The 25,831-nt window shown below is 42.9% G+C and overlaps 1 protein-coding gene across 1 annotated transcript in view; it reads right to left on the reverse strand.

Annotated features, from left to right (window-relative positions):
- Positions 1 to 25,268, reverse strand: part of GUCY2F (guanylate cyclase 2F, retinal) — a 95,540-nt gene extending 70,272 nt beyond the window's left edge. Inside the window, 7 exon segments of the mRNA XM_021079862.1 lie at positions 9,671 to 9,793; positions 9,795 to 9,979; positions 20,967 to 21,117; positions 21,119 to 21,384; positions 21,387 to 21,546; positions 21,549 to 21,716; positions 24,999 to 25,268. Coding sequence (XP_020935521.1) covers positions 9,671 to 9,793; positions 9,795 to 9,979; positions 20,967 to 21,117; positions 21,119 to 21,384; positions 21,387 to 21,546; positions 21,549 to 21,716; positions 24,999 to 25,268 — 1,323 coding nt within the window.

Genomic DNA, 25,831 nt, shown 5'->3' on the forward strand with positions numbered 1-25,831 from the left:
CATTCAGTTGCACAAGAGGGGATGGTCACTATGTCCCACTCCCTCTCTGTGAGGGTTTAGATTTGTGTTCTAGCTGGTTTGTGTTGCTATTTTACCGCTGTGCCCTTCAGCAGCGGTAATTGCCCCTTCTCATAAGCCAAAGGCATACTCTGTTAGCATAGGTAACAAAAGCTCTGTAGTTGCTTGCAGCTGCTTCAAAGAAAAAGAAAAAGAAGAGGTAGAGAGTGGGTCGAGAGAAGTTAAGGTCACTCTTTACAACCCTCTGTCTTAGCTTCTGACTATAGTTCCAAAGAAGCAAGATTGGCAGGACCTTCCATCAGACAGATGACCTTGTTACATCACAGGCCAGAATGGACCAGGAATGATGCAGTCTATTGCTTTTGACTACTGTATAAACCTGAACCTGAATAAGTGAATGAATGAATTGCAAATAAATGAATGATATTTGAAAATTGTCTTTCATTGTTATTCAGTAACTTTAGCTAGCTCTACCCTAGGTTTTTGGAGCTTGTATCCAGGAGAACAAGGTCTGGGTCAGGAGTGGTGATATTTGAATTTGTTCACTTTAATGGTTCATGCTGTCATTAAGTTGACTATCAGCAGTCTAGATTTACTGTGTTTGAAAGACCCAAAACCGGCTTCCAAAGAATTCTGTCCTTGGAAGTGTACATTAAAACATACCTGGCTTGGCAAGCATCACTTAAAGGACAAAATGGCAACATCACTTTTGACCAAAAACCCAGGCTCATGCAGCAATCAGGAAACCAAAGGGCAATTGAATTCTTGCCATTAAAGGTGGTACCTCCAATAATGCATGATCTCAGCCCTTGGACTTTGCCAAGAACTGGCTAATAGCCTGATTTGTTTGATATGATATTCATGAACATAACACTCTTATTTTATATAGAATGAGATACAAAGACAATTTGTAGCCACTCTGAGCTGCAAGCAACCTTTTCTGACAACCTGTCTGGTGGGCCCCATCCTGGAATGTTCCAGTCCTAACCGCATCCCCATCAGCCTAGCATCCCCCTGCCAAGCACCCATATTTATAGTAATGGAAAACAATAGGTGCAGGAGCTTATGGTCCCCCAGGCTTGCTGAGAAATCCAGAGGATTTCCTTTGCTTAGCCAAATAAGGCTACACTTGGAAAAAATATCCAAAATGTGTGTTCTAGCAATGTGCATTTGTATCCAATAGAATTTCATTGAAAACAAACGTTGGGAATACAATGAAAGTGAAGAATGCAGGAACCAAACCCTTATTTCAGAAGCCTTTTTTGTGCCAAAATATAAAGGTGCAAAGTGATAATCTTTGCCCAATCATGCCAAGGCCAAATTAGGAAGTTTGTCACTGATGTCCCACCATCTAATCTCTTCATTCTGATTTATTTTTCTCTTTTCATGGGTCCTCATAAAGCCCTACCACCTCCTATATGAGAAGAAAATAATTCAATAAACCCATTCAGGTCAAAGTATTAGTCACTTAGTAATGTTACCTTACGTTAAGCACTAGACATGGAACACAAAGAAAAATTTTTTAATGCTAATGTGTGGTTGAATGGTCAGGTTCTGGTACGTCTGGTAGTAGATGTGAGTTGGAATCCCAGCTCTGCCACTTGCCATCTGTATGACCTTGGACAAGTTACCTTGAGCCTCAGTTTCATCATCCATAAAATGGAATTGATAATACCTAATTTGTAGGCTTGGTCTGAGGATTCAGTGGGATCATTCATATAAACTACCTGGTACAGAATAAGCACTGAATACATGATAGCTGCTATTGTTTGTATTTCAGAAGAGAAGCACAGGCCTCTGGTAATATCATCCTGGAAATGTGGTGTTTAAGACCATTGTCCCAATCTTGAATTTGTGACCAATAAATAAAAGAGTCCCAATTATAGACCCAGCATCTTTAGCACCATGAAATGGTAAAACTGTTCCCTTTCGTTGGGTGAAAGATCTTATTTCTATTTTGTTTTCTGTTATATTGCCTGCAAAGTTCCTAGCCCATCATCATAATAAAAATAACAACATTAATAATAATAGTAAATATTTATTTAGGAATCGTTAAGGTGCCAAGCAAGCCCTTTATGTGTGTTAACTCATTTAATCCTCGAAACTCGATGGGGTGAGTACTATTATTATTCCCAATATAAAAATAATGGAGATAACAGACAGCATAAGTAAATTTACAGCAGTCTGCCTTCAGAGCCCATGCTCTTAAATACCACGTTATAGCTGAACTTAATAAATATTTGCTAAATTAATTAATGAACTGTGGTTAAACCCCCTGATAAAAGAATATCATATCTACCTTTTGTAACTTCTTTTTTCTTTCATAGCTTCCTGATTTTAAAAATAGCAAAATTAAAATTTTTTTCTTCATTCCCTTCCTCCTCTCAACCATCACTCCCAATCAACAAGGAGCACAAGAAACAGAAACAATAAACCTCCATATCTGATGGTATTAGGAGACATCTATAATCCTGAACCACACAATAGGAAGATAGAAAGCTGCTACAAGAGTGGTAACTGATTTAGCTGAGTGGAGGGTGATTCCATCTAAGTGTCTGAAGAGGGGACTATTGGTAAGCAACAAACAGATTCGCACCCTGTGAATCCTAGAAATGCTTAGGAATTTGAGGCAGTGTATACTAAAGAAGTGTGGACAAGACAGAGCACTAAGAGAGAGATTGCTGTTTGAATGTCTGTAAGGAGCACTTAGACTTCTGCCATCCCCCCCTCTGCCAAGGAGAGCCAGATCTCGACAGGAAACAGGTTAAACGGATTCAGAGAGGCTCCAGAGCTGGAACACTTGATCAAAGGGAAGGTGAGAGTGAGGTGGGCTATAAAAAAGAAACATGGAGTTAAAGTGTTCATACCTAATGATGAGAATCCCTGTCTACTTCCCCTAACATGGCTTCTAGAAAAGTGACAGCCAGGATTACGGCTCCCAGGAAGGAGAGTGGAACATTCTTCTCTGAAAAAAGGGACTAGCCCAGGAGATAAGAACTACAGATATTGACAAAAAAAAAAAAAAAAAAAAAAAAAAAAAAAACACCAAAAACGAAAACAAAAATACCACCAAAAACAGCTGGCAAGCCAATTGCCCTATATTGAGACCCACAGGTCAATATACCCAGCATGTACATACACTTTCATATCCTCCTTTAAATCTTCACTCTCAAATATGAACAGACAGTCAGGATCATCAGACATTTCAAGAAAGCATCCAAGATTAAACAGAAAGATCAAAACAAAGAATCACGAACAATTAGGAACTGAAGAAAACTCTAAGCACAGAAAATGTTAAAGAAATGATAATGAATATTTTCAGAGAAATAAACGAAGATACTACATCCATGAAACAAAAGCAGGATGATATAAAAATAGAATAATCAAACAACAAGAATCAACTCTTGGAAGGTAAAAATATGATAGCAAAAAAAATTAATCAGGAAAAGAGTTAGAACACAAAATTGAGCCACACCTCCAGAAAGAAAAAGTAAAAACAGAGATTATGAATGATAAAAGAGAACTAATAAGACAATTTAAAAAATTAAACCCAGGCAGTTTTATATCCAACTAATAGTATTTCCAGAGAGAACAAAGAAAAATGTTGAGGAAATTATCAAATAAATATCACAAGAAAATTTTCTAGGCAGAATGAGCTTCTAGATTGAAAGGTCCCACCAAATACACAGCAGATGTCAAAGATCCAGACATAATCATGAAATTTCATTACATCAAGAATAAAGAGGAGTTCCCGTCGTGGCTCAGTGGTTAGCGAATCCGACGAGGAACCATGAGGTTGTGGGTTCGATCCCTGGCCTCGCTCAGTGAGTTAAGGACCTGGTGTTGCTGCAAGCTGCAGTGAAGGTTGCAGATGCAGCTCGATGAAGGCTGCAGATGCAGCTCGGATCTGGTGTTGCTGTGGCTGTGGCGTAGGCTGGCAGCTGCAACTCCAATTAGACCCCTAGACCAGGATCTTCCATATGCCACAGGTATGGCCCTAAAAAGAAAAAAAAATAACAAAAAAATTTAAAAATAAAAAAAACGAGTAAAGAGATAATCTTAAAAGCTTCGGGGGGGGGGATCAAGGAGGAGTGAAAACAGGTTGCATCAAAGGATGAGGAATGACATTGGAGTTCTGAACACCAAGAGTAGAAATAAGATAATATGCCATGTCTTCAAAGTGCTAATAGAAAATACTTTTTAACCTAGATTTATATACTTAGTCAAACTATCAATCAATAGTGAAGACAGAACAAAGACTCAGTGCAAAATTTCAAATATCTAACTCCTGGGTACTTTTCTCAGAAGCTACTAAAGGATGTACTCCACTAAAGTGAGAGAGTAAACAAGCAAATGGGAGTTATGAGTCATGAATAGTGAATCCAGCATAGAACAGAGAGAAAGGAAATTTCTAGGGTGATAAAAAGTGAGATCCTACCAAAATAGCTGTACTGCAGCCTAAGGAGCAACAAGTTTAGATTGGAGTAGGAGGCCAGAGAGCCTCAGGGAAAACAAATGACATCGATAAGGGACTTAACAGGTTTTACCATGTATAAAATTGTTTTCGAGAAGATTCTACAGCTTTATCAGACAGCATAGAAAGACTTGGATATCCAAATTAAGGTAAAACAAAGTTAAAAATAAAGCAATTATTAACTCCAGGAAAAATCAAGTTATACTAGAAATGAATTATTACTATAGTATACCACATGGGTCATCTATGAATGATATTTAGATAGTATAATTTTTTTTTTGGTCTTTTTGCCATTTCTTGGGCCACTCCCTCGGCATATTGAGGTTCCCAGGCTAGGGGTCTAATCGGAGCTGTAGCCGCCAGCCTACGCCAGAGCCACAGCAACGTGGGATCCGAGCCGCGTCTGCAACCTACACCACAGCTCACGGCAATGCCGGATCCTTAACCCACTGAGCAAGGCCAGGGATCAAACCTGCAACCTCATGGTTCCTAGTCGGATTCGTTAACCACTGAGCCAGGACGGGAACTCCTAGATAGTATAATATTAAAAAGAAAAATATGGAGTTCCTGCTGTGGTGCAATGGGGTAAGGATCTGGGGTTGCTGCAGCTGTGGTGTAGGTAGGGTTGGATCCCTGGCCTGGGGACTTCCATATGCCATGGGACCAGCTGAAAAAGAAAAAAAAAAAACCACAAAATAAGAATTTAACTAAAAATTGTGACATAACTATATTGAGGGCCTGAAGGAGTGTAAGTATATAAACACTAATAATCCTCAACTATAATGGGAAGTCAACAAATAATGTCCAAAATTGAGTAATCAAGAAACCAGTAGTCGTAAGGTATTTAGAAACATGAATACCACAACAAAGAACAAAAAGACATGCAAGTGGTTGCTTCTGATGAAGGGTGGAGGAAGGCCTAGGGACTGTGTTGTTGTTGATATGAAACTTTTAGCATTTCTTAATTTTTCTAAACTATGGGCATGCATCATTTTGATAGTTTTTTGTTTGTTTTTATTTTTTGAAGAAGCAAGTGTGTAAACTAAAAAAAGATGCAAATCACTGCCGTGAGCAATATAACCTATATGTAGAAATTTCAACTCTACTGGAAGTTATTGGGTAAGGGAGGAATATAGCCATCTTTTTCGTATATGTGTTTACTTATTTACTGTCTCTCTTTCACTAGAATTTGAGCCCCACAAGAGCAGGAACAAGCAATGTGCTAGTAAATGTTGGCAACAGTGTGAGGAGGGAAAAAACTCTTATTTGTAGCATTCACCAATGTCTGTGATGTGAATGCTCTCAAAGCCTGATTTCAGGCAACCAACATGATGCCACCGAATGCAGAGTTGGGAAAAGAGGCACACAACTGGCTTTTATTAACTGGCTCCACCAGACTACTAACAAAAATCCTGTCTTATTTACTGTTCTATCTGGAGTTCAGCATAGCGCATGGCACATGGCAGGTGCTTAATAAAGAGTCGTTGATCTATTGACTGAATAGGAAAAACCAATAGGAGCCCAGGGATAAGCAAACATTGAACTACATGATTGGATATGAGAAAATACCAATTGGAATTCTGAAAGTGAAATAATTTTGAAAACTGGAGTGGTTGGGGGACTCTGTGCCAGTAATCAGAAAACCTCAAGACAGTAGGAAGCTGAGGTCAGACAATAACTTAGATGCTAGATCGCCATCAACCCATAAGGTCATCCTGGCCCCAAAGGAGAAAAATTGGAAATGAAGTAGCTGTAAGCCAGGCACTCTGCTAGACACTTTACACATATCACTTTGTTTAATCTTTCACAATAATCCCAGAAGATGTAGATTGCAAACCCACTTGACAGATGGAAAAATTGAGACTCAAAAATCTAAGTGACTTGCCGAAAGACACGCAGCTAGTAAAAGAGCTGAGGTTTAAACCTAAGTGTGTCTTTATCATATGTTCTTCCTGCCATACGTATAGCTGCCTTCAAAAGTACCTTTCAGCAAGGTAATTTAGGGAAGGGGGGTTTGTTTATCAGAGATGTGAAAATAATTGTCTCACTCTTCTATTATTCTTTGGTTATGAAGGTAAAGCCGAGGCACCTGCAAAGTGGGGGTGGAAATGCATCCAAACAGGCTTTTTTATAAGCTCTAGAGTCTTTGTTTTCGCTCTCTCTATTTCCTTGTCTAAAGCAGAGTACATGCTGCCTAGCAACCAAACTAATGGCGTCTTTTTTTTTTTTGCCTTAATTACCTTATGTTCTCCACAAGCTCAAAGAGATTAGATAAAATATTAAGAGTAGAAGGTCTAAATTTTTGTATCAAAATATCTGCTTATATATATGTATAATACACACACACAGATACACACAGACCCTTCCATTCCTCTCAATTCTGTGATTAAAGTAAAAAAAGATGGCTTAATCTCAAATCTCTGTGATGCTGTATCATTGGCTAAAAAAGCACAAAAGAATCACCACCGGCTTGCTTGTCTACAAATATACCAAACAACTGAATTGAGCAACCATTCTTAGCAGTTTGAGGGATTCTTGCCATTCTTGACCAAATCAAGAAATTGTTTTCAATTCAATATGTGGGTGTGTCTCCTAAAATGCATATTGATTCTAAACATATCGGTGGTAATACAATTCACATTCAATGCTGTAAATATCTCTGCTAGTCACTTTTTTTTATTAGAACAAGAATCAGCAAATTCTGCTATCAATATTCAGGACCGAAAGGGATAAGAAAATCTAAGTTTCATCTGAATCTTTTATTCAGAGAAAGAGGCAGTGCATAGGAGAAAGGAATGAACTGTATACAAAGAGGAGAAGATCACGGAGAATGTGAGTGTCAGACACAATCAGTTACCTACCTGACAGCTTTCTTCCTTGCTAATAGAATCTCAATTTTGTTCGCACTTTTGCAACAGCCATAGGGTCAGTCACGTGGTCTCATTCTTCTTTCTAAATTATTAGTTATATGGGTGTGAGACACCATTGTGACCAGGAAAATGTGGGGAGAAGTCTGCCTGAGGAGCTTCTGGGCAAGATTTCCTCACCCTTAAAAAGAGTCACAGGGAGTTCCCACAGGTTAAGATCCAGCATTGTCTCTTTGGCAGTGCCTGTTCGATCCCCAGCCCAATGTGGTGGGTTAAAGGATCCGCTGTCGGTGGCAGCTCTGGCCCCAGTGCAATCCCTGTCCTGGAAACTTCTATATGCTGTGGATGCAGCCATTAAAAAAAAGAGAGACACTCACACACACATAGACACACACACGAGAGGGACAGTCCCCATTTTTGTCTGTAGACACTTCCACCCTGGAAGTGATGTCTGGAACCGTGGCAGTCATTTTGAGACCATGAGAGCAACCAGATCGTGGAAAGTGGAAAGGTGAAAAGAACCTGGTTCAGTGATAGCATCGTTGAGCAGCTGAATTAACTGACCTTAAAGCTCCCATACCTTCCAGTTTTGAAAAAAATATATACATTACTTGGGCCATTTTGTGTCTGATTACTTATAGCCAGAGCAGTATAACTAATACAGTATGCTAGCAAGTGCTAGAACTTGTAAACTTATTTGTCATTCTAAATACTTCTGAAAATGGCTGCCTTCCGTGTCTGGCCTCTAATGTATAAAAACCCCCTCTGTATTTTTTCTAGACTAACTGGCATCTTTGGCCTTCCTATCTTCCTCTCATATTCCTTGTCTTCTTTGTATTTTTCCCTTTGTTTTTGTCTTTTGTCCATTTTTTGGCCATTTTGTTTTTGTCCATTCATTTCTCTGCTTGCATCCTGTCCCCACTGCTTTTCCTTCCCCTAGTTCTCAAGTGATTTCGATTTGAACCTGAAATGTTTATACATATATTCATCTTACATACCTTAAATATAATTTCTTATATATTCTTAGGGAAGAATTCTTTGCTATTCCAAATGATTCCTTTCATACAGACAGAGCTCTACTAGCAAGAAAGGCCTGATCTCTTCACCTCCCTTACTCATTCCTTTCCACAAAGGAGGGGCGACTTAATCGGACGAGTTAGTTTGGAAGAGAGCTACACATATTTAGCAATTTCCAAAATACCCCCGGGAGTAGAATATTTCAATTAAGAACCACTGGTTTATTCCAAACCACCCTTTGTACAGATCAGAACGCTGAAGGAAATTACTTTGGTCCAATCACACTGCTAGTAGGTAGACCATACCACTTCTGACCCTAATACCTCTCAAGACCAACCTCAAGTTGGGAGCAGACTACCTACAGGGAGTCATGCTCCACTGTGCTCTTCCAGGCTATACGTTTTACAAAAGTCATGCCCTCATGGGGAAAGAATATAGGGGTCCAGCAATGCTGGTGACTAGATGGAGAAGTCAGATCATCCTCAGATTCAATATTGGGAAACTCAAATACAGACAGGCAGACGCCACATTCTTCAACACCAGCTTTATCAATGCTGAAGGTAGTACCTTCTTATATACCAGTTCTCTTACTGTTGAATTGGTTCAGAACTTGGATCAAAAACAAGATTTCTTTTCCCTAGGCCCCCTCGGAACAGCACTGGTATAAAAGTTTTATTTCCCTATTCTTAAATATATTTTATGTCTTCTTTATAGCCATATGCTGTCATTGCAGGTTGCTTGAAGATGAAAAAAAAATTCTCCAGTAATGTCTTTGTTTTATTAATGTTTCCTTAGAAAGAAAGGAAAGAAAGAAAGAAAGAAAGAAAGAAAGAAAGAAAGAAAGAAAGAAAGAAAGAAAGAAAGAAAGGAAGGAAGAAAGAAAGAAAGGAAGAAAGAAAGAAAAGAAAAAAATAAGGAGTTCCTGTTGTGGCTAACAAACCTGACTAATATCTATGAGCATGTGTGTTCGATCCCTAGCCTCGCTCAGTGGGTTCAGAATCTGGCATTGCCATGAGCTGTGGTGTAGGTCACAGAAGTGGCTGGGATCCCTCATTGCTATGGCTGTGGCGTTGACCAGCAGCTGCAGCTCCGATTCAACCCCTAGCCTGGGAACTTCCACATGCCACGGGTGTAGCCCTAAAAAGACCAAAAAAAAGTTTCCTACAAACAAAAGGTGTTTTTAACTAGTGTGTGGTTGTCTTTGACTCTATGGAATAGAGGCACTTGATAGGAAATATAGTTCTCTTCCTGACTTTTGAGCTTTTCGGCTTCCAAATAACCTGCGAATCTACACTTGCTTGATCTGATTCCAGCTTCTAGGAATTTCACCTCTAGCTGCTGCTTCTATAAAGGCTTGATAGAAGGTCTTTTCCTTGGACTCCTTTGTAATGGTTAACACAGCATCATAGGCTTCCTGGGAGTTTAGGATGGTTTCTCAGAACCTGGTAGGGGGCATGCTTATAAGGTAAACTGTAGAGCACGGCGGTGTCATAGGGAACAAAGACATAGGTTCCATCAGTCATTTTCAGATCGTGAGCCCATTCCAAGAGATGCGTCTCGGTTTCTCCCCCAATCAGGGCTGAATGCATACACATGATGATTACTGAAACCGACAAAGCAGGGAGGTTATGGCAGCAATACGTTAGTAAAATGTGGTACCAAAAACTACAGATTGGGAGAAATAAATGTATTGTGACCGATTTGTAAATGATTTCTGTCTGATGTCTTCAAGATGAGCAAGATGTTGAAGCCTTGAGCTGTGGCTAAGGTATATTCAGGGCCCCTGATTAGGAGATAGGGACAAACCAGACATGTCTACAAGCTGCAGAGGCTTATACTAGACTGGAATAAGAACTCATATAGCAAGTGGGAAGTAGCATAATAAAGAGGCTTTTGGGGTTGGAAGACCTAGGTTTATATCCTAACATCACCAGTTACTAGCTATATACACCTAAGTAAATTACTTAACCTCTCTGTGCCTCAGTTGTAAAATGGAGATAATAAATATATGCTTGTGTTCAAAAAGCATATATTTATTATTAATTTATACCACCCCTTCTATAGTGTGGTATTGATGATTGAAGGAGCGATGTTTATAGTGGGCTCAGCATACCGCCACTCAATAAATGGTAGCTATTATTATGCCTAAGAATAAGAAGGCTAGAGGGAGAAGATGGGAGATATTCCCATAGCCACTGCTACTTTTTATTGCCTACCTCCTACCAACATACATTCTACGAGATGTTGACCAACTGTTCCCACCCTTGGCAAGGCCACTGTCGGGTATGAATGGCACTAACTCACACTCTGTTATAAATGCTACTAATATTATGGGTGATATGTTCAACTTTAGAATATCTAACTTCCCTGTAATTGGAATTACTTTGCACTCAATTTAATTCTTCCTAGACTTATGAAACTATGTTGTTTGGCAAGGCTATGCTAGAATAGAGTGGATTAGAGGAGGCCACGGTTGAAGAACGGCAGCTAGATCATGAGGCTGAAAGTCATATCCAATTTCGCCCTTGGCATGCTAAATGAGTTTACTTTAAGCCCACTTGTGCTTCAGCACCCACATCTTTAAAATGTAGATTCCAATGCATTTCACAGGTACATTGAGTAGTTTAATTTGATAATGCCTGGCAAGTATTCTGAGCTTCTTGAAGAAAGGCAAAGACCCCACTGCCAGTGGTAAATATTAATTATACACGCTTACACGGAAACTTTAATCTCAGGAACTGAGTCTGCTTAAACTGCGCTTAATGACTGGTCTTTGGTATTTACATATTGCTTCATCTATTTTCAAAAACCTTTGCACTTGTTAAATATCCCCAGAAAATGTCCCCGTTTGGGCTAGAGCTGGTATCCTTCATTTTTGAAGGTGTAACTAACTAGTAAGTTATGAAGTTGATTTGAATCTCACACACACCATAACTTTGAATTTTCAAATGACCATTGGCCCCTTCAGTATAATTACCCTGAGAGTTTCTACATGTGCAAAGCTTCCTTTGAATAGTCTAGGGCTAACCTTGGGGCTAGTTTGTGAATCACGAGGAATTCAGCCTCCCTTGTTCATCATCGTACATTGTGTAAATGGCAAAATGGAGTGCCAGAGAGGTCTGACAAGGCAATGATTGGATTTAGAAAGAGAAACTGGAACTGAGGGCCCCTGACTCCCCAGATTTGGCAATACCATTAAACATGAATCACTTTGGCCAAATTAGTGCAGTAACAGGTCCATGAGGGGAAAAACTGAGTTTAGTCAGGGGCTGCTTCAGTTCGGCAGCCAGTTCATCCAAGTCTTCTTGGCAAGTAAGTCAGTATTGGCATCTTCTTCTATAGAGACAGAGATTAGATGACATGACCAGGGTTACCCAATGGAGATAAAATTCCATTTAATTAACTTAAAGGAATATTAAAATTACTTAGATGGATGGAAAATGTTCAATAGAACTCAGTGCTTTGTGTTGGATGAAATACTGCAAATAGTTTCAATATTACATAAAACATACTGCGTGTATTGGGCGCTGCAGTGTGCCAGCCAGATGCAGCCTTCAGAAATGAAGTATTCATTCTCTGAGCTGCTGGGAATGTTAGGAGATAAGAGCTGATACTGGGACTTGCCCTTGGCCGAGGAAAACTACCTCTCCCAAGGCTGCACCAGCTTAGTAGTGTGCTAGAGCGGGCTTGCGCTTCTTCACAAGACCCTGAGGTTACATTTTCAAGGATTTTATGAGCTAGTTATTGTCATGTCGGAAGCTTCAAATTGGCTACAGTGGGCATTATAATGCCATGGAAATCACAAACGCTAAAAATCAAGGCTATCCCCTTTCCTCAATAAATTGGCTGTTAAACAATTATTATCTGGCTCAGTAGTTAACGAACCCAACTAGGAACTGTGAGGTTGCGGGTTCGACCCCTGGCCTCGCTCAGTGGGTTAAGGATCCAGCTTTGCCGTGAGCTGTGGTGTAGGTTGCAGACGCGGCTCAGATCCTGCGTTGCTGTGGCTCTGGCGTAGGCCCGCAGCTACAGCTCCGATGAGACCCCTAGCCTGGGAACCTCCATGTGCCACAGGAGCAGCCCTAGAAAAGGCAAAAAGACAAAAAAAAAAATATTATCGCATTGCACACCTGTTTCTGCATCAGCCTGTACCCAATGACTGGTCAACATGGAGGCATAAAGGCCAATTCTCCTTACCTCAATTCTGGACAAATCCAAAAGGCCATCCCAGCTTCAGAACCCCCACTGGGGCTGGCCAAGACCTTTGTTGTGACAGTTGAATTCTTCTCTCTTTCCAGTCCCAGTGCCACCTCTCCCTCACGGGTGCTGTCCTTGAAAGCATTCCCCCAATAAGCTCCCTGCACACAAATCTCCATCTTCATCTGCCATGCTTTTTTCTAGGGTACCAACCTGTGACACTGGTTTAGAGCCCCACTGTACCCTGAACTGACCTCTATAATGGCACTTAGAAGATTTATTGCCCTTATTCATTCATGTCAGCCTCTACTATGAAACCATGAGCTCCTTGGGGTCAAAAACTGTCTTATTTATTTCTTTATCCTGGTATATAGTATGTATCCAATGAGCAATGAATGTTGGGAAATTTCAGAAAGAGAGGTTGTGTACTTGCATATCTTTTGTGAGTTCCTTGAGATGTGCGATATGGGCATTTGGGATTATTCATATAGAAGAACAATTCGAAGGGATATTTGCTGAGCAGATACTAACATGCCTGTCTTTAATACTTTGTGCTCAAAACCTTACTCTCAACCCGAATCTCTCCTATTCATCTTCCTTTCAGTGGCCCACCCTGAGGACCAGGGAAGGACGAAGAACTTTTATAACTAGAAAGACCCCCTTTGAGATCAGCTAGCCCATCTTACTCCCCCATTATTTTACAGATGAGGAAAGGGAAGCCTCAAGAGGGAATGGTCACAGGCTCCTCTGGTTTTTGTGGGGGTTTTTTTGTTTTTTTGTTTTTGTTTTTGTTTTTTTTTTGGTTTTTTTTGCATGGTAAGACTTTGCCATTGAACACAATGGAAATAGCATAAATACTGAATTCAAACAACATTGTCTTCATTTAATAGATTGAGTGCTTTGTGAACAGGGATTTGTGGATGCATCTGTTCTACATGATTATTTTACTAAATAGCTTCATTATCTCAAAATGACATTCATTAAAATGGGATTTTACCTGTAAGTTGTCAGGAAAGGATTAGTGGACAGAAACCTTAAATCCTAGACAAGGCCTGGGTCAACAGGTGATCGTTGAATAATATTAATTTGTGAGTTTCCATCCCGATTGTTAACAGTCAAGCCACTCTATAGCCTAAACAAAGACCAGGAGATACATCCTCCTGAGATCCCATCTCAGCAGGATACGATATTAGCACTTTCCTTGAGCCACCTGAACCCCACTTGAGCTGTCTAGCATCTGTGTCTTCATACTGTGGCAGGCTGTCCAGGACCCTCTCTTTCACCCTCAATGCCAGCAGCAGGAAATGTCATGAAACTCTAGGAGAAGCCAATTCCCAAGGCACTCAACTCCCACTTCCCTTCTTATTTTTGAAATGCTCTCTCCAATACTTCCTCAAGGGAGAGGAACTGTGTTTCTCCAAAAGCAAAGCGTACTTTCTTTCTCCCCGATTCCTGGCTATGGAGTTCCTGGTGGAGGAACCTGGTCCCGGACTCGTCTCGCACCTTGCGAGATGGAAATGGTTTCTCAAGCTGGCGCTGAAGAAGTTCTTAGGAGTCATATTCAGGTTGTGCACTCACAATATTGCTTCCAATCCATGGAGACTCCGCATTCTATTGTCATTGATTTGCATGTTAACCCTTCTGTGACATTTCCTACCACCAACATTCCTTTTAACCTAGTTGATGTTAACAAACGTTGAGAGCGATGGGAGAGGAAGCCGGCTGGTTGGGGGGTGGGGGCATACATTGTGATTTATCCCAACTCTCACGTTCCCCCAGGATGCACCCCATCTGGCCACACTGTGAAAGAAGGAGATTCACATACTCCTCCTCTCAGTTCTCCCCCACCCACTCTATTAAATAGATAACATAAGAGGAGGATGGGAGGCTCAGGAATATGCATATTTCCCAACCCCCCCCCAAAGTGTGATTCAGCGCAGGAGGCCCTCAAACCACACTTTAAGAACACTGCAGTATATGGGAGTTCCTGTTGTGGCTCAGGGGTAAAGAACCCGACTAGTATCCTTGAGGACGCAGGTTCGACCCCTGGCCTCGCTCAGTGGGTTAAGGATCCGGCATTGCCATGAGCTGTGGTGTAGGTCGAAGATGCAGCTTGGATCTGGTGTTGCTGTGGCTGTGGTGTAGGCCAGCGGCTACAGTTCTGCTTTGACCCCTCGCCTGGGAACTTTCTTTTTTGTCTTTTTGCCTTTTCTAGGGCTGCCCCTGTGGTATATGGAGGTTCCCAGGCAGGGGTCTAATCAGAGCTGTAGCCACCGGCCTACGCCAGAGACACAGCAACAGGGAATCCGAGCCACATCTGCGACCTACACCACAGCTCACAGCAATGCTGGATCATTAGCCCACTGAGCAAGGGCAGGGATCAAACCCGAAACCTCATGGGTCCTAGTTGGATTTGTTAACCACTGCGTCACAGTGGGAACCCCTAGCCTGGGATCTTTCATGTGCCACAGGTGCAACCCTAAAAAGCAAAAACAAAAACAAAAACAAAAAACACTGCAGTGCATGATGTCTGGCTATTTCTCTGGACTGAGGACACCACACACATTTTTGGCCTCAAATTCTAAGAACACCGTGTACTTATCTGCCACTAGTGCTCAACTGGTCCAAGTAGCTCAGCATGATGTCAGACACATAATACATTCAAGGGCCATGAGTGTGCATCAGATCACATTTTTTCATACTACAGTAAAACTGGTATTAAAAGTGCATTTAGGAGTTCCCATCGTGGCTCAGTGGTTAACGAATCCGACTAGGAACCATGAGGTTGCAGGTTCGATCCCTGGCCTTGCTCAGTGGGTTCAGGATCCGGCGTTGCCGTGAGCTGTGGTGTAGGTCGCAGACGTGGCTCGGATCCCATGTTGCTGTGGCTGTGGTATAGGCCGGTGGCTATAGCTCCGATTAGACCCCTAGCCTGGGAACCTCCATATGCCGCAGGAGCGGCCCTAGAAAAGGCAAAAAGACAAAAAAAAAAAAAGTGCATTTATTGTCTTCATGTTGCTGCTTAGCCTAAGATAATTTTTTAATATTTCTCCATACCTTGCAACATAGGTTTTCCTTAACTTTTCCTAAACTGCTATCCAGATAAGGCCTCTTAAATGCCAGAAGCCTAGATGTTTAGAGATTCCCTCTTGGGCTGGGGCCTTGATAGTTACATACTTACTAATCGTGGACTCATTCATGAGAGCAAGTTGTCGTTTTAGCATTTATATCGACTTGCCTTTATTTATACCAAATTCCCTATCAACACTAAGGCTCCTGACTAGAGCATATTACAGTATCACTATTGTTATTACTGTAGGAAAACTGGGCCAACACTTGTTACCTTGAGGCAATTACAAGAATTTCATCAGTGGGCTCAAAAGTTAAGAGAGGAAAATGGAAGGGCTGGCTGAATTGTACACCGTGGAACATAAGATGTCAAAAGTATGCTTTAGGGGCACACCTCAAGTAGCCCGGAGGCAATAGATCCTAAGTCTTTCATTAAACCAGTGATTCTCAAAGTTTGATCCCTGAACCAGCAGCATCAGCACCACCTTGAATTGGTTAGAAATGCAAATTCTGAGGCCCTATCCCTGCCCTCCCAAGTGGAAACTCTGGAGGAGGGACCCAAGCCCTCCAGGGGATTCCAGTCACACTTAGGTTTGAGAGACACTGCTTTAGATCAACCTGAATACATAGCTTGGCTTTGCCACTCACTAGCTGTGTGACATTGGGCAAGTTATTTAACCTCTCTTAGCCTCATTGAGAAAGTGCATTAAATAGTAATCAGCCTTACTTTACAGGGCTGCTGTAAGAATTGAATGAGATGTTCATATAAAACCCTGGCAAAAGGAGTTCCCATCGTGGCTCAGTGGTTAACGAATCCGACTAGGAACTGTGAGGTTGCGGGTTCGATCCCTGGCCTTGCCCAGTGGGTTGGGGATCCGGCATTGCCGTGAGCTGTGGTGTAGGTTGCAGACACGGCTAGGATCCCGCATTGCTGTGTCTCTGGCGTAGGCCGGTGGCTACAGATCTGATTTGACCCCTGGCCTGGGAACCTCCATATGCTGAGGGAAGCAGCCCTAGAAAAGGCAAAAAGACAAAAAAAAAAAAAAAAACCCTGGCAAAATGACTAGCACATAATAAATTCTCCATAAATATTAGCAATTAACATGTTTTCATCACTATTATGGTTGGGATTTTTTTTGTGGGGGGCGAGTTGGGTTTCTTTTGATTTACAAAAATCTTTAAGATGGGAAGAGATTGGCCAGGTCCCTGGCAATAGATAGTAATAAGATATCGAATTCCGAAAGAACAAAAAAAGGACATTCTGACTGTGTCCTATATTCTGAACATCGTATTGTAATGAAGCACTCCCATTTTGGAAGAATTTAAAGGAATCCCCAAACGGTTCAACCACCTGGTAAACCCAAATTGAAAGGATTTCACAATCGGCCAAGCATTGATAGGCAAAAAGGTGAGGAGAAGGGAGGAGGGCTCGAAATAGCCATTTGAAAAGTTCTCTAAAGAGCTTTTTAGTGGGGCCTCCTGCTAGCTTTTGTGAGAATTAGCAAAAAACCTCTTCTGGATCATTGCAATCCCACAGGTGCTGTGCCTGGTGAGTGATGTTCTTTTATGCCATTGGATCAAAACTTTCCAACAGGACTCACGGTTTAAGGAGCAGAGGGTGGAGCTGGATTCTGGCCCTCATAGCCACTCATCTAGATTCCCTTGAGCAGGGCACAACCTGCAGAACTGCCTATGGTAGCCCTGACCATAAATTGAGGCCTTTGTCTTTGATTAATATCTCCTCTACATGACTGTTTCCAGGAACAAAGAAAATTGGTAATTTAATTGCTCCTGAAGCTTAAAGCTGACAGTCTTGGAGAGGCTGAATCCCCCCTTCTCTGGGACTTCATTGACTCCATTCTCTGGTGGTAGTAATGCCTACACCTACCTACTTGTTTTGTGAGATTCCCAGGTGTTGTAAGACTTGAAAGAGAATACCTTTCTCCCGGATAACCCCGAGGATTCAATGACATTATCTATATGCAAATACCTTGTAAACTGTAGAGAGTTGTTCACATGTAAAGTGGTATTATGGTTGCTTTCATTGTCTCAATGGCCGCCTCTAATAACACCCCTGCTGTTTCCCCTTCCCAGAGCCCACAACCATGATGATTGTTCTAATCATCTTTCCTATTAAATTTTATTATTGTCCTGGTGTTGTAGAAGCAAAATTTAGACCAGTTTTTGAGAAAGACATTCCTTCTAACTCCAGGAAGGTGCCAGTGGTATTTCCTAATTGGAAACATAAATTTACAGGGAAGACAAGTGGCATACCCACCAGTAACGGGCCAGCTTTCTCTAGCCTCCATCCCCGTCACTATCCCTCACTGCCACCACCACTGCCACTGCCACGTGTGGCTGTGGTCACTGTTATTGGGAGCAGATCAGACAAAACGAATCTTCCAATTATTTCTTACTTCCGAATATTGCCAGTCCTCTCCAAAGGAAGGGATCCCTTTCCACTGTATCTGTTACATCACAAAAGGTCCTTCTCTGAAGGTTTGCTTGGGGGTCCACGATGTTGAGAAGTAGCCTCATATCTAGCCGCATAAGGAAGAGACCACGCACCCTCCTCGGCTGAGGTCACATAAAACCTTAGTGCCTTTGCAGTCACAATAGTTAGCAGCTAGGAATACTTTAACAGGCTCAGTCCCACCAGTTGAAAACAGGGCTAGAAAATCAGCTAGAAATTTGATCTACTATGTGCTGCATCCGGTATGTTGTCACTGTCCTCATTGCGCTCTTGGCCCAATCCCTGCTCGCTGGCTTCTGGCCCAGTTTCTCACCAAATCCCCTATTTTCTGATGGAACCAGAGATGTGCCCTGCGCTCCAGGCTCTGTGGCTCAAGTTCTGATACTCTGTCTATTTATATTCATACTCTGGATCCTGCTTCCCATAGTCCTATTAGCTGGAGCCCTGCTCTCAATGGATGGTCACTCCTCTTCTGCAAGTCCTACTGTCACATCCCACCCGCCTCTTGGAGTACCCTCAGATACCAACAACTGGCTGTGCCAGGTGTGAATACCACACACTCTTTTGGCCCCTGCACACTGAGCTGCCAGAGGTCGTACTCAAGCTACAGCTCAACCAATGGCTCAGTTTCCTCACATCCACCCCCAACCCTTGTACATTCTCACTCATGTCACCGAGGTCCCAGCATGCCTTACCTGAGTCTGCTTACATCTTGTCAGAAACCAGGGGCAAAATCCTGGGGAGCAGAGCTTTGTCTTTACTCCCTTTGACCTCCCTTTCTGTGTTCCTCCTGCATTCTCTGTTTTTGTTCTCCCTACCCAGGCTCTTCGTTTGCTCCATAACCACATACCTCCCTCTCCAGGCTTCGCCACCCCCACTCCCACCCTTATCCACCCCCTCACTCCCCATCTTAAAATGTCCATTCCCTTAGTGGGCTGATCCACACTGTTACATAGAACCCAATCTGATTCAACAAAGTCAACCGAAGACAAAAACTGACTGGCAACTTAAACTAAGCCACATTTATTTGCATCTTCGCCAACTCGAAGCCTTGGTGCTTGACTCTGGCTGCATTTTACAAGCACCTGGGAAGCTATTTAAAATACCTTTGCTGGGAATCTCTGGAGGTGGTATTCTGGCAGCAATCATTCTGAAAAGATGTCCAGATAGATCCAGCATGCAGCCAGCGTGAGAACCATTGACCTAAAGGAATGAATCTCCAATAGTAGGGCAATAATATGTACATTTGCTTCTTCCCTGCCTCAAAAGAGTTGTGGGTGGTGAGCCCTCAATCCCAACTTCTCTCAGTCTGACAACCCAAAGAGCTTTGGGGCCTGGATTTATTTAACATTTCATGGTAGAGCCCCAAATGTCATTTCAAAGAGTATCCTATTTAGAATGGGTGGGCTGGGAAACACTCACGGAATGTAAACTTGCAGGAGACACTGGGCTTCATGAAGATTTGTAACATATTGTAAAGTTATGATATGAAATGTTAGACTGTTTCTGGCATGACTCCTCCCTGGAAATGGTTTTATATCTTCAAAAATAATTCTGTGCTCTGCTTTGAAAGTACCAGGCTCTATTATGAAGTAATCAGAGCCACACTGATTGCTTAACATTTATAGGATCTTATAGACTGGAGCTGGAAGCAGACTACTGTAGTTCCTGGAACTAAAAATTCTTGCCCTCATCCTCCCTTAATGATCATAATTAAGATCCAATACTGGAGACACTTGAAACTTAAAATGGGCTTCTGGGTATAGGCCAGCCCTAAGCTGGACCATTCTCTAACAAGCCCATTGTTATGTTAAGGAAATGACCAGGACCACGACTAATCCTAGAAGTAATCAGTTGGACAAGTAGTTTCTGAGCTGTTTGTCCTAAAGTGATGGAGTGGCTGCAAGAGAGGATGAGCAGAATTTCCACAAATCGCTGCTACTTTCCGGAAAAAAAAAAAAAAAAAAGTAAAGTGGAGATTAACAAATTAGAATGGAAAAAAATCAAAATCACGTGACACAAAGGCTTGCAGGGAGTGTATGTAAAAGGCAGCCATCTGATAGAAGAGGACCAGGAAGGGCTCCCCTTTCCTGAAATGCACCCGATTTGTCCTGGGTTGGTGGGTCAGTCCTCTGCTTCACACCTGGCCCAATGTCCCTGCAAGAATAGTCTTTGAACGTGCAACTTTCCCTTGGAAGGGAAAAGGTTACCAAACTTAGGTAGGCTTCTGATTTTAATAGATTTTCATTTCTCAGCTAGGTCTCTCCATGGCGGTTAGTTGTTTGCTGCAGAGAGAGAAGCCCTGATTTGTTTTGTTTTGTTTTTTGTTTCATTTGGGGGAGAGGGGATGGGTGGAAGCGAGAAAGAGTGTGTGCATTTCAGAGTCCAGAAAAGACAGTTCTAAGAGAGATGTGATGACACAGGGCACTGGGCACTTATGAAGGAAAGTACCCAGAAAGGAAGAAAGGTAAATCTCTCTCCAGTGACTAGACCAGACAAAAATAGAGCCACAAGAACACCTCTCTTTGGCTGAGTGGAAACTACTAGGATCCTAAGGGTGTAGAGGGTGTGTGGCTACAGTTACCTGATGCTCACCTTCCGCTCCCAGATGCCGAGCAGGCACCGGCACCCAAGAGCATTTTAACCACCGAGGCCCCTGTGCCTTTATCCAGTTCATAAAATAGGCTCTGTTGAAGCAGGACAGTCTGGGGGCTGAACGTGGTTGAAAGGGGGTGAAAGCATGAAGAATTGGGGGGCAAGGTGCTCTCCTAGGGTGTGAGGGTAGGAAACCTTGTGGACATTGTAATAGCTTTTCCCTGAAGCCTCCTTTAAAGCTCAGCCTTGAGAAAACACTCCCTGCCAATTCGGTCTGCCTGGCCAATCCGCTGGAGAGCTTTCTGGATGCGTTGGCTGTCTTGTCCTGTGGTCAGGACGACCCCTACAGGTAAGCCGCGGCTCTGGAGAGCACTTGCAAGGCATCGGGCTGTGTGTACCCAGATGTCTTTCCTCCAAGGAATTAACTCCTGCGTGAGCCCACTGGAAATATGTCACGACAGTTACCAACACCCGGACGGGAGAAGGCAGGGTCCGAGAAAAGATCGGGTGGCGATTTTTATTGTCTAATTCATAATTCACACAAGCCCAAGAGAAAACCCCTTTGTGCCAGCTGTTTGCCAGCAGCGAGGCTGCCTCGCAGTAGCCAGGGTTGGCAGGTCCAATAAATCCTGAGGCCATCTGCTGGCGGGAAATGAAACTGGAGAGGGCCCGGAAGTCTGGCAGTCTTCATGAAGAATCACATATTCAAAAGAGTAACCCAGGTCCAATGATGAGTCCCTGTTGACCCGCTCAGCGACTAACCAAGCAGCAACCTCAGGCAGGGCCTCAGAGAACAACGGATCACAATTCCAAGGGCCCACCACCCCTATCTTGGGGCAGGGGGGGGGGGGTGCCACACCTGCTGCAGGAGGGATGTGAGAGCCAGGAGGCACCAGCAGCACAGGAGCTCGAAGGATCCTTGCTGTCTTCTGGGAGCCGCACGCCAGAGCATAAGGTGAGAGAAAGGCCAGGGTTCCAAGAACATAGCCCTCCTGCTTCCAGAAGGCTAATGAAGAAATACTACAAGGTTAATCTGCTTGTCCTCAGACAGACAGTGGTGCTTCCAAATGCCTGTCAGTCAGAAGAAAGGGTATATTACTCACGATATTCCTGAAGCTTCTGTAAATAACAGTTATGAAAGAATAGCAAAAGAATGGCAGTCCTTGAACTGAAAATTTCTTTTGTAGATTTATTTTTTATTAATGTATAGTTGATGCCAATTTCTGCTGTACAGCAAATTGACCCAGGCATGCATGTATATACATTCTTTTTTCTCATATTCCATCATGTTCTGTCTCAAGAGACTGGATATAGTTCCCTGTGCTATACAGCAGGACCTCACTGCTTATCCATTCTAAATGTAATAGTTTGCATCTACTAACCCCAAGCTCCCAGTTTATTCCATTCCCTTCCCCTCCCCCTTGGAAACCACAAATCTGTTCTCTATGTCTGTGAGTCTGTTTCTGTTTTGTAGATAGGTTCATTTGTACCATATTTTAGATTCCACATGTAAGTGATATGACACTGTATTTATCTTTCTCTTTCTGACTTACTTCACTTATTATGAGAGTCTCTAGTTCCATCCATGTTGCTGCAAATGGCATTATTTTGTCCGTTCTTTTTTATGGCTGAGTAGTATTCCATTGTGTATATGTACCACATCTTCTTAATCCATTCATCTGTTGATAGACATTTAGGTTGTTTCCATGTCTGGCTATTGTGAATAGTGCTGCAATGAACATAGGAATGCATTGTCTTTTTGAATTATAGTTTTGTCTGGATTTATGCCCAGGAGTAGGATTGCTGGATCATATGGTAGTTCTATATTTACCTAGACTGAAAATTTCTTTTCCCTACCCCAACCCAAACTCTTCCTCTTCCTCTGCATCCTATAATCTTTATCTCAATAGATGGCATCTCCATCTACTGTTCGCCTACATGCTCTGGTCAGAAACGCAGTAATCAGCTAAGACTCCTCCTTCTTCTCTGTCCCCTCATTCAGTCCATCACCAAGTCTCTTGATTCAACTTCAGTAAGAGCTGTGCATCTCACAGTGTTGTAAAGATTACATGGATTAACATACAGCGAACGCTTATAACAATCTGGCATGTCATCAGCATTATATTAGTGATATTATTATTACACTTTCAAATATGTGCATTTTTCTCCACTGTACTGCCCTCTTGGAGACAGACACAAACATAAATAGATTGTGGCTCAGTGGTTAACAAATCCGACTAGGAACCATGAGGTTGCAGGTTTGATCCCTGGCCTTGCTCCGTGGGTTAAGGATCTGGCGTTGCCGTGAGCTGTGGTGTAGGTAGCAGATGTGGCTCGGATCCCGCGTTGCTGTGGCTGTGGCATAGGCTGGCAGCTGTAGCTCCGATTCGACCCCTAGCCTGGGGACATCCATATGCCGTGGGAGCGGCCCAAGAAAATGGTAAAAAGACAAAAAGACAAAAAAAAATAGATTATGGCAATGCAGAGTAAAAAGTGCTATTATTGAAGTAGTCCAGAAAGAGGAAGGCAGAGCGGGTCACTCAAACCCAAATCTCAACAATAGAGAAGAGGGAGGAGCAGGAATGTCTCTCTGAGTTGAGTATTGAAAGAAAAGTTAACCAGGTGAGTAGGGTTGCAAGGGGAGGTTGGTGCCCAGAGCCTTCTAGGCAAGAAGAACAATATGCAGTAAAGCCCAGAGGTTCAAAAAAAAAAGATGTTTTAAGAGTTCCCATCGTGGCACAGCGGAAACGAATCCGACTGGGAACCGTAAGGTTGTGGCCTCGTTCAGTGGCTTCAGGATCCAGCGTTGATGTGGCTGTGGTGTAGGCCGGCAGCTGCAGCCCTGATTCGACCCCTAGGCTGGGAACTTCCATATGCCTTGGATGCAGCTGTAAAAAAAAAAAAAAAAAATCTTGTCCAACCTCCCTTCTCCAAAATAGACTTATTCTGCATGCTATGTTAAAGGCACGAGGGTGAGATAGAAGATGGAAGAGTGTGGACTCAGCCTCCATAGAGCTTCCAGCCTGGCAGGAGCCACATGCCTCTCTCTCCAACCTCCCCCCAGCCCCAATCCTTATTTGTCATGGCAAAACTTGGGAGCCAGGGCATTCTAGGAGCAGCCCCTTCTCTGGAGTAGCATAGGAGGGGTCCCTATTTCTGGTCCGTTTTGTGGCAAGGATATTGAATTGTATGCAATCTCTGTCTTTATAGAACCTCACTCGTTCAACCACTAGGTGTGAGCATCAGTGAAAGCAACTCTATGTGGGGAACAGAGCTCTGTTCACAGCAGCAAAGCCGGGAGACCAACAGATTGGCTCTTTTCCCCTAAACACACTTATTTTGATGCATCATCTCCCAGAAGTGGTACATTTACATCAGAAATTAGCACTTGCATAACAAAGGCTAAGACTTCCTGAGTTCTCACTGCGTATCAAACATTGAGCTAAACTTTGCATATGTTATCTTATTCTAAAAACTCTATTTATTTGTTTATTTTTTTATGGCTGCACCTGCAGCATATGGAAGTTCCCAGGCTTGGGGTTGAATCAGAGCTGCGGATGCCAGCCTACACCACAGCCACGGCAATGCCGGATCCAAGGTGTATCTGTGACCTACACCACAGCTCACAGCAACGCCGGATCCTTAACTCACTGAGCCAGGCCAGCAATGGAACCCACATCCTCATGGTTACTGAGCCGCAATGGGAATTCCCAAAACTCAAATTAAAATCAACTTGTCTGGTTACCAAAGGAGACAGATTGCAGGAGGGAGGGATGGTCTGGGGATTTGGGATGGAAATGCTGTAAAATTCGGTTATGGTGATCATTGCACAACTATAAATGTATTGAAGTCTATTGAGTTTTAACAAAATCAACTTGTCACAGCCCTTTGAGGTAGGTACTGTTATTACCCTCATTTACAGATGATGAAACTGAGGCTCAGAAAGGGTAAGTAACTTTCCTGGGGACACATGGTAGTAGGACGGGGCTTTGTACCGCAGTTAATTAAGCACTGCCTGCCCACAGCCACTAATCTGCGAGGTCTCGGAAACCATCCTTACTATACCTTCTATGCTCCCCAGATTGAGTTTGAATGATTGATTGGTGCTTTGTTCTCCATGACATAATAAATTAGGTAATGAGGGGGAGGGATGGAATCAACTGGGAGAAATAGACAGAAATTTATTAACCAACCGGAAGGCATTTGCCACTCGTGTTCCAACCAAACCTGGGGACCCCTCGCTCAGGGGTCAGTGTTGCAGAACTGGGGGGTGCAGGTCTCCGATCACCTTGTACTCTCTCTGAAGCTCATCCCAGTGTTTGAGAATGGAGGTCTCGGGACTACAGTCTTTGGCACGTTCGTGCAGCTTCTTCCTCATCTGCAAGATGCAGGTACATTTCATATAATGCTTTTGAGGTAAGGGATTACATAAGGTAGAAGGGTGATCACACGCTTGTCTTTCAATAAATGCCAGTTCTTCCTGGCTGTTTGGAAAGAGGACTACATTGGGAATCTGAAGGCCCGGATCCTGAACCCAATTCTGCCACTGACTCACCATGTCGCGTTGAAGATTCCATCCCCCCTCCTAGGTCTCTGAAGCTCCCTTTCTTCTCTGTTATGCATTGATCCTGGGATTCTGTACTTCTTCCAAGCAGTGACTTTTCTAAACCTCCGTGCTTTTACACTGAATTCGTTCAATGTTCTCTAGGCTTTGCTGCTCTAGTTAGCTTTTGGCTGCAGTGGTTTGCACTTGCTTCTATCTGGCAGATCCAGCTCCTGATCATTTAAAATTTTGGTCTAGGAGTTCCTTTCATGGCTCAGTGGTTAATGAACCTGACTAGTATCCATGAGGTTGCGGATTTGATCCCTAGCCTTGCTCATTGGGTTAAGGATCCAGCGTTGCCGTGAGCTGAGGTGTAGGTCACAGACACTGCTCGGATCCCACGTTGCTGCGGCTGTGATGTAGACCAGCAGCCATAGCTCCGATTCGACCCTTAGCTTGGGAACCTCCATATGCCATGGGTGCAGCCCTGAAATAGAAAAAAAAATTTGATCTAGACTTCTCTGCCAAGTACCTATAATGTGAAGTCCCACCCACTCCCTCACCCCACCCCCCCAATG

This window comes from Sus scrofa, chromosome X, assembly GCF_000003025.6.
Source record: "Sus scrofa isolate TJ Tabasco breed Duroc chromosome X, Sscrofa11.1, whole genome shotgun sequence".
In the NCBI taxonomy this organism is placed as follows: domain Eukaryota; kingdom Metazoa; phylum Chordata; class Mammalia; order Artiodactyla; family Suidae; genus Sus; species Sus scrofa.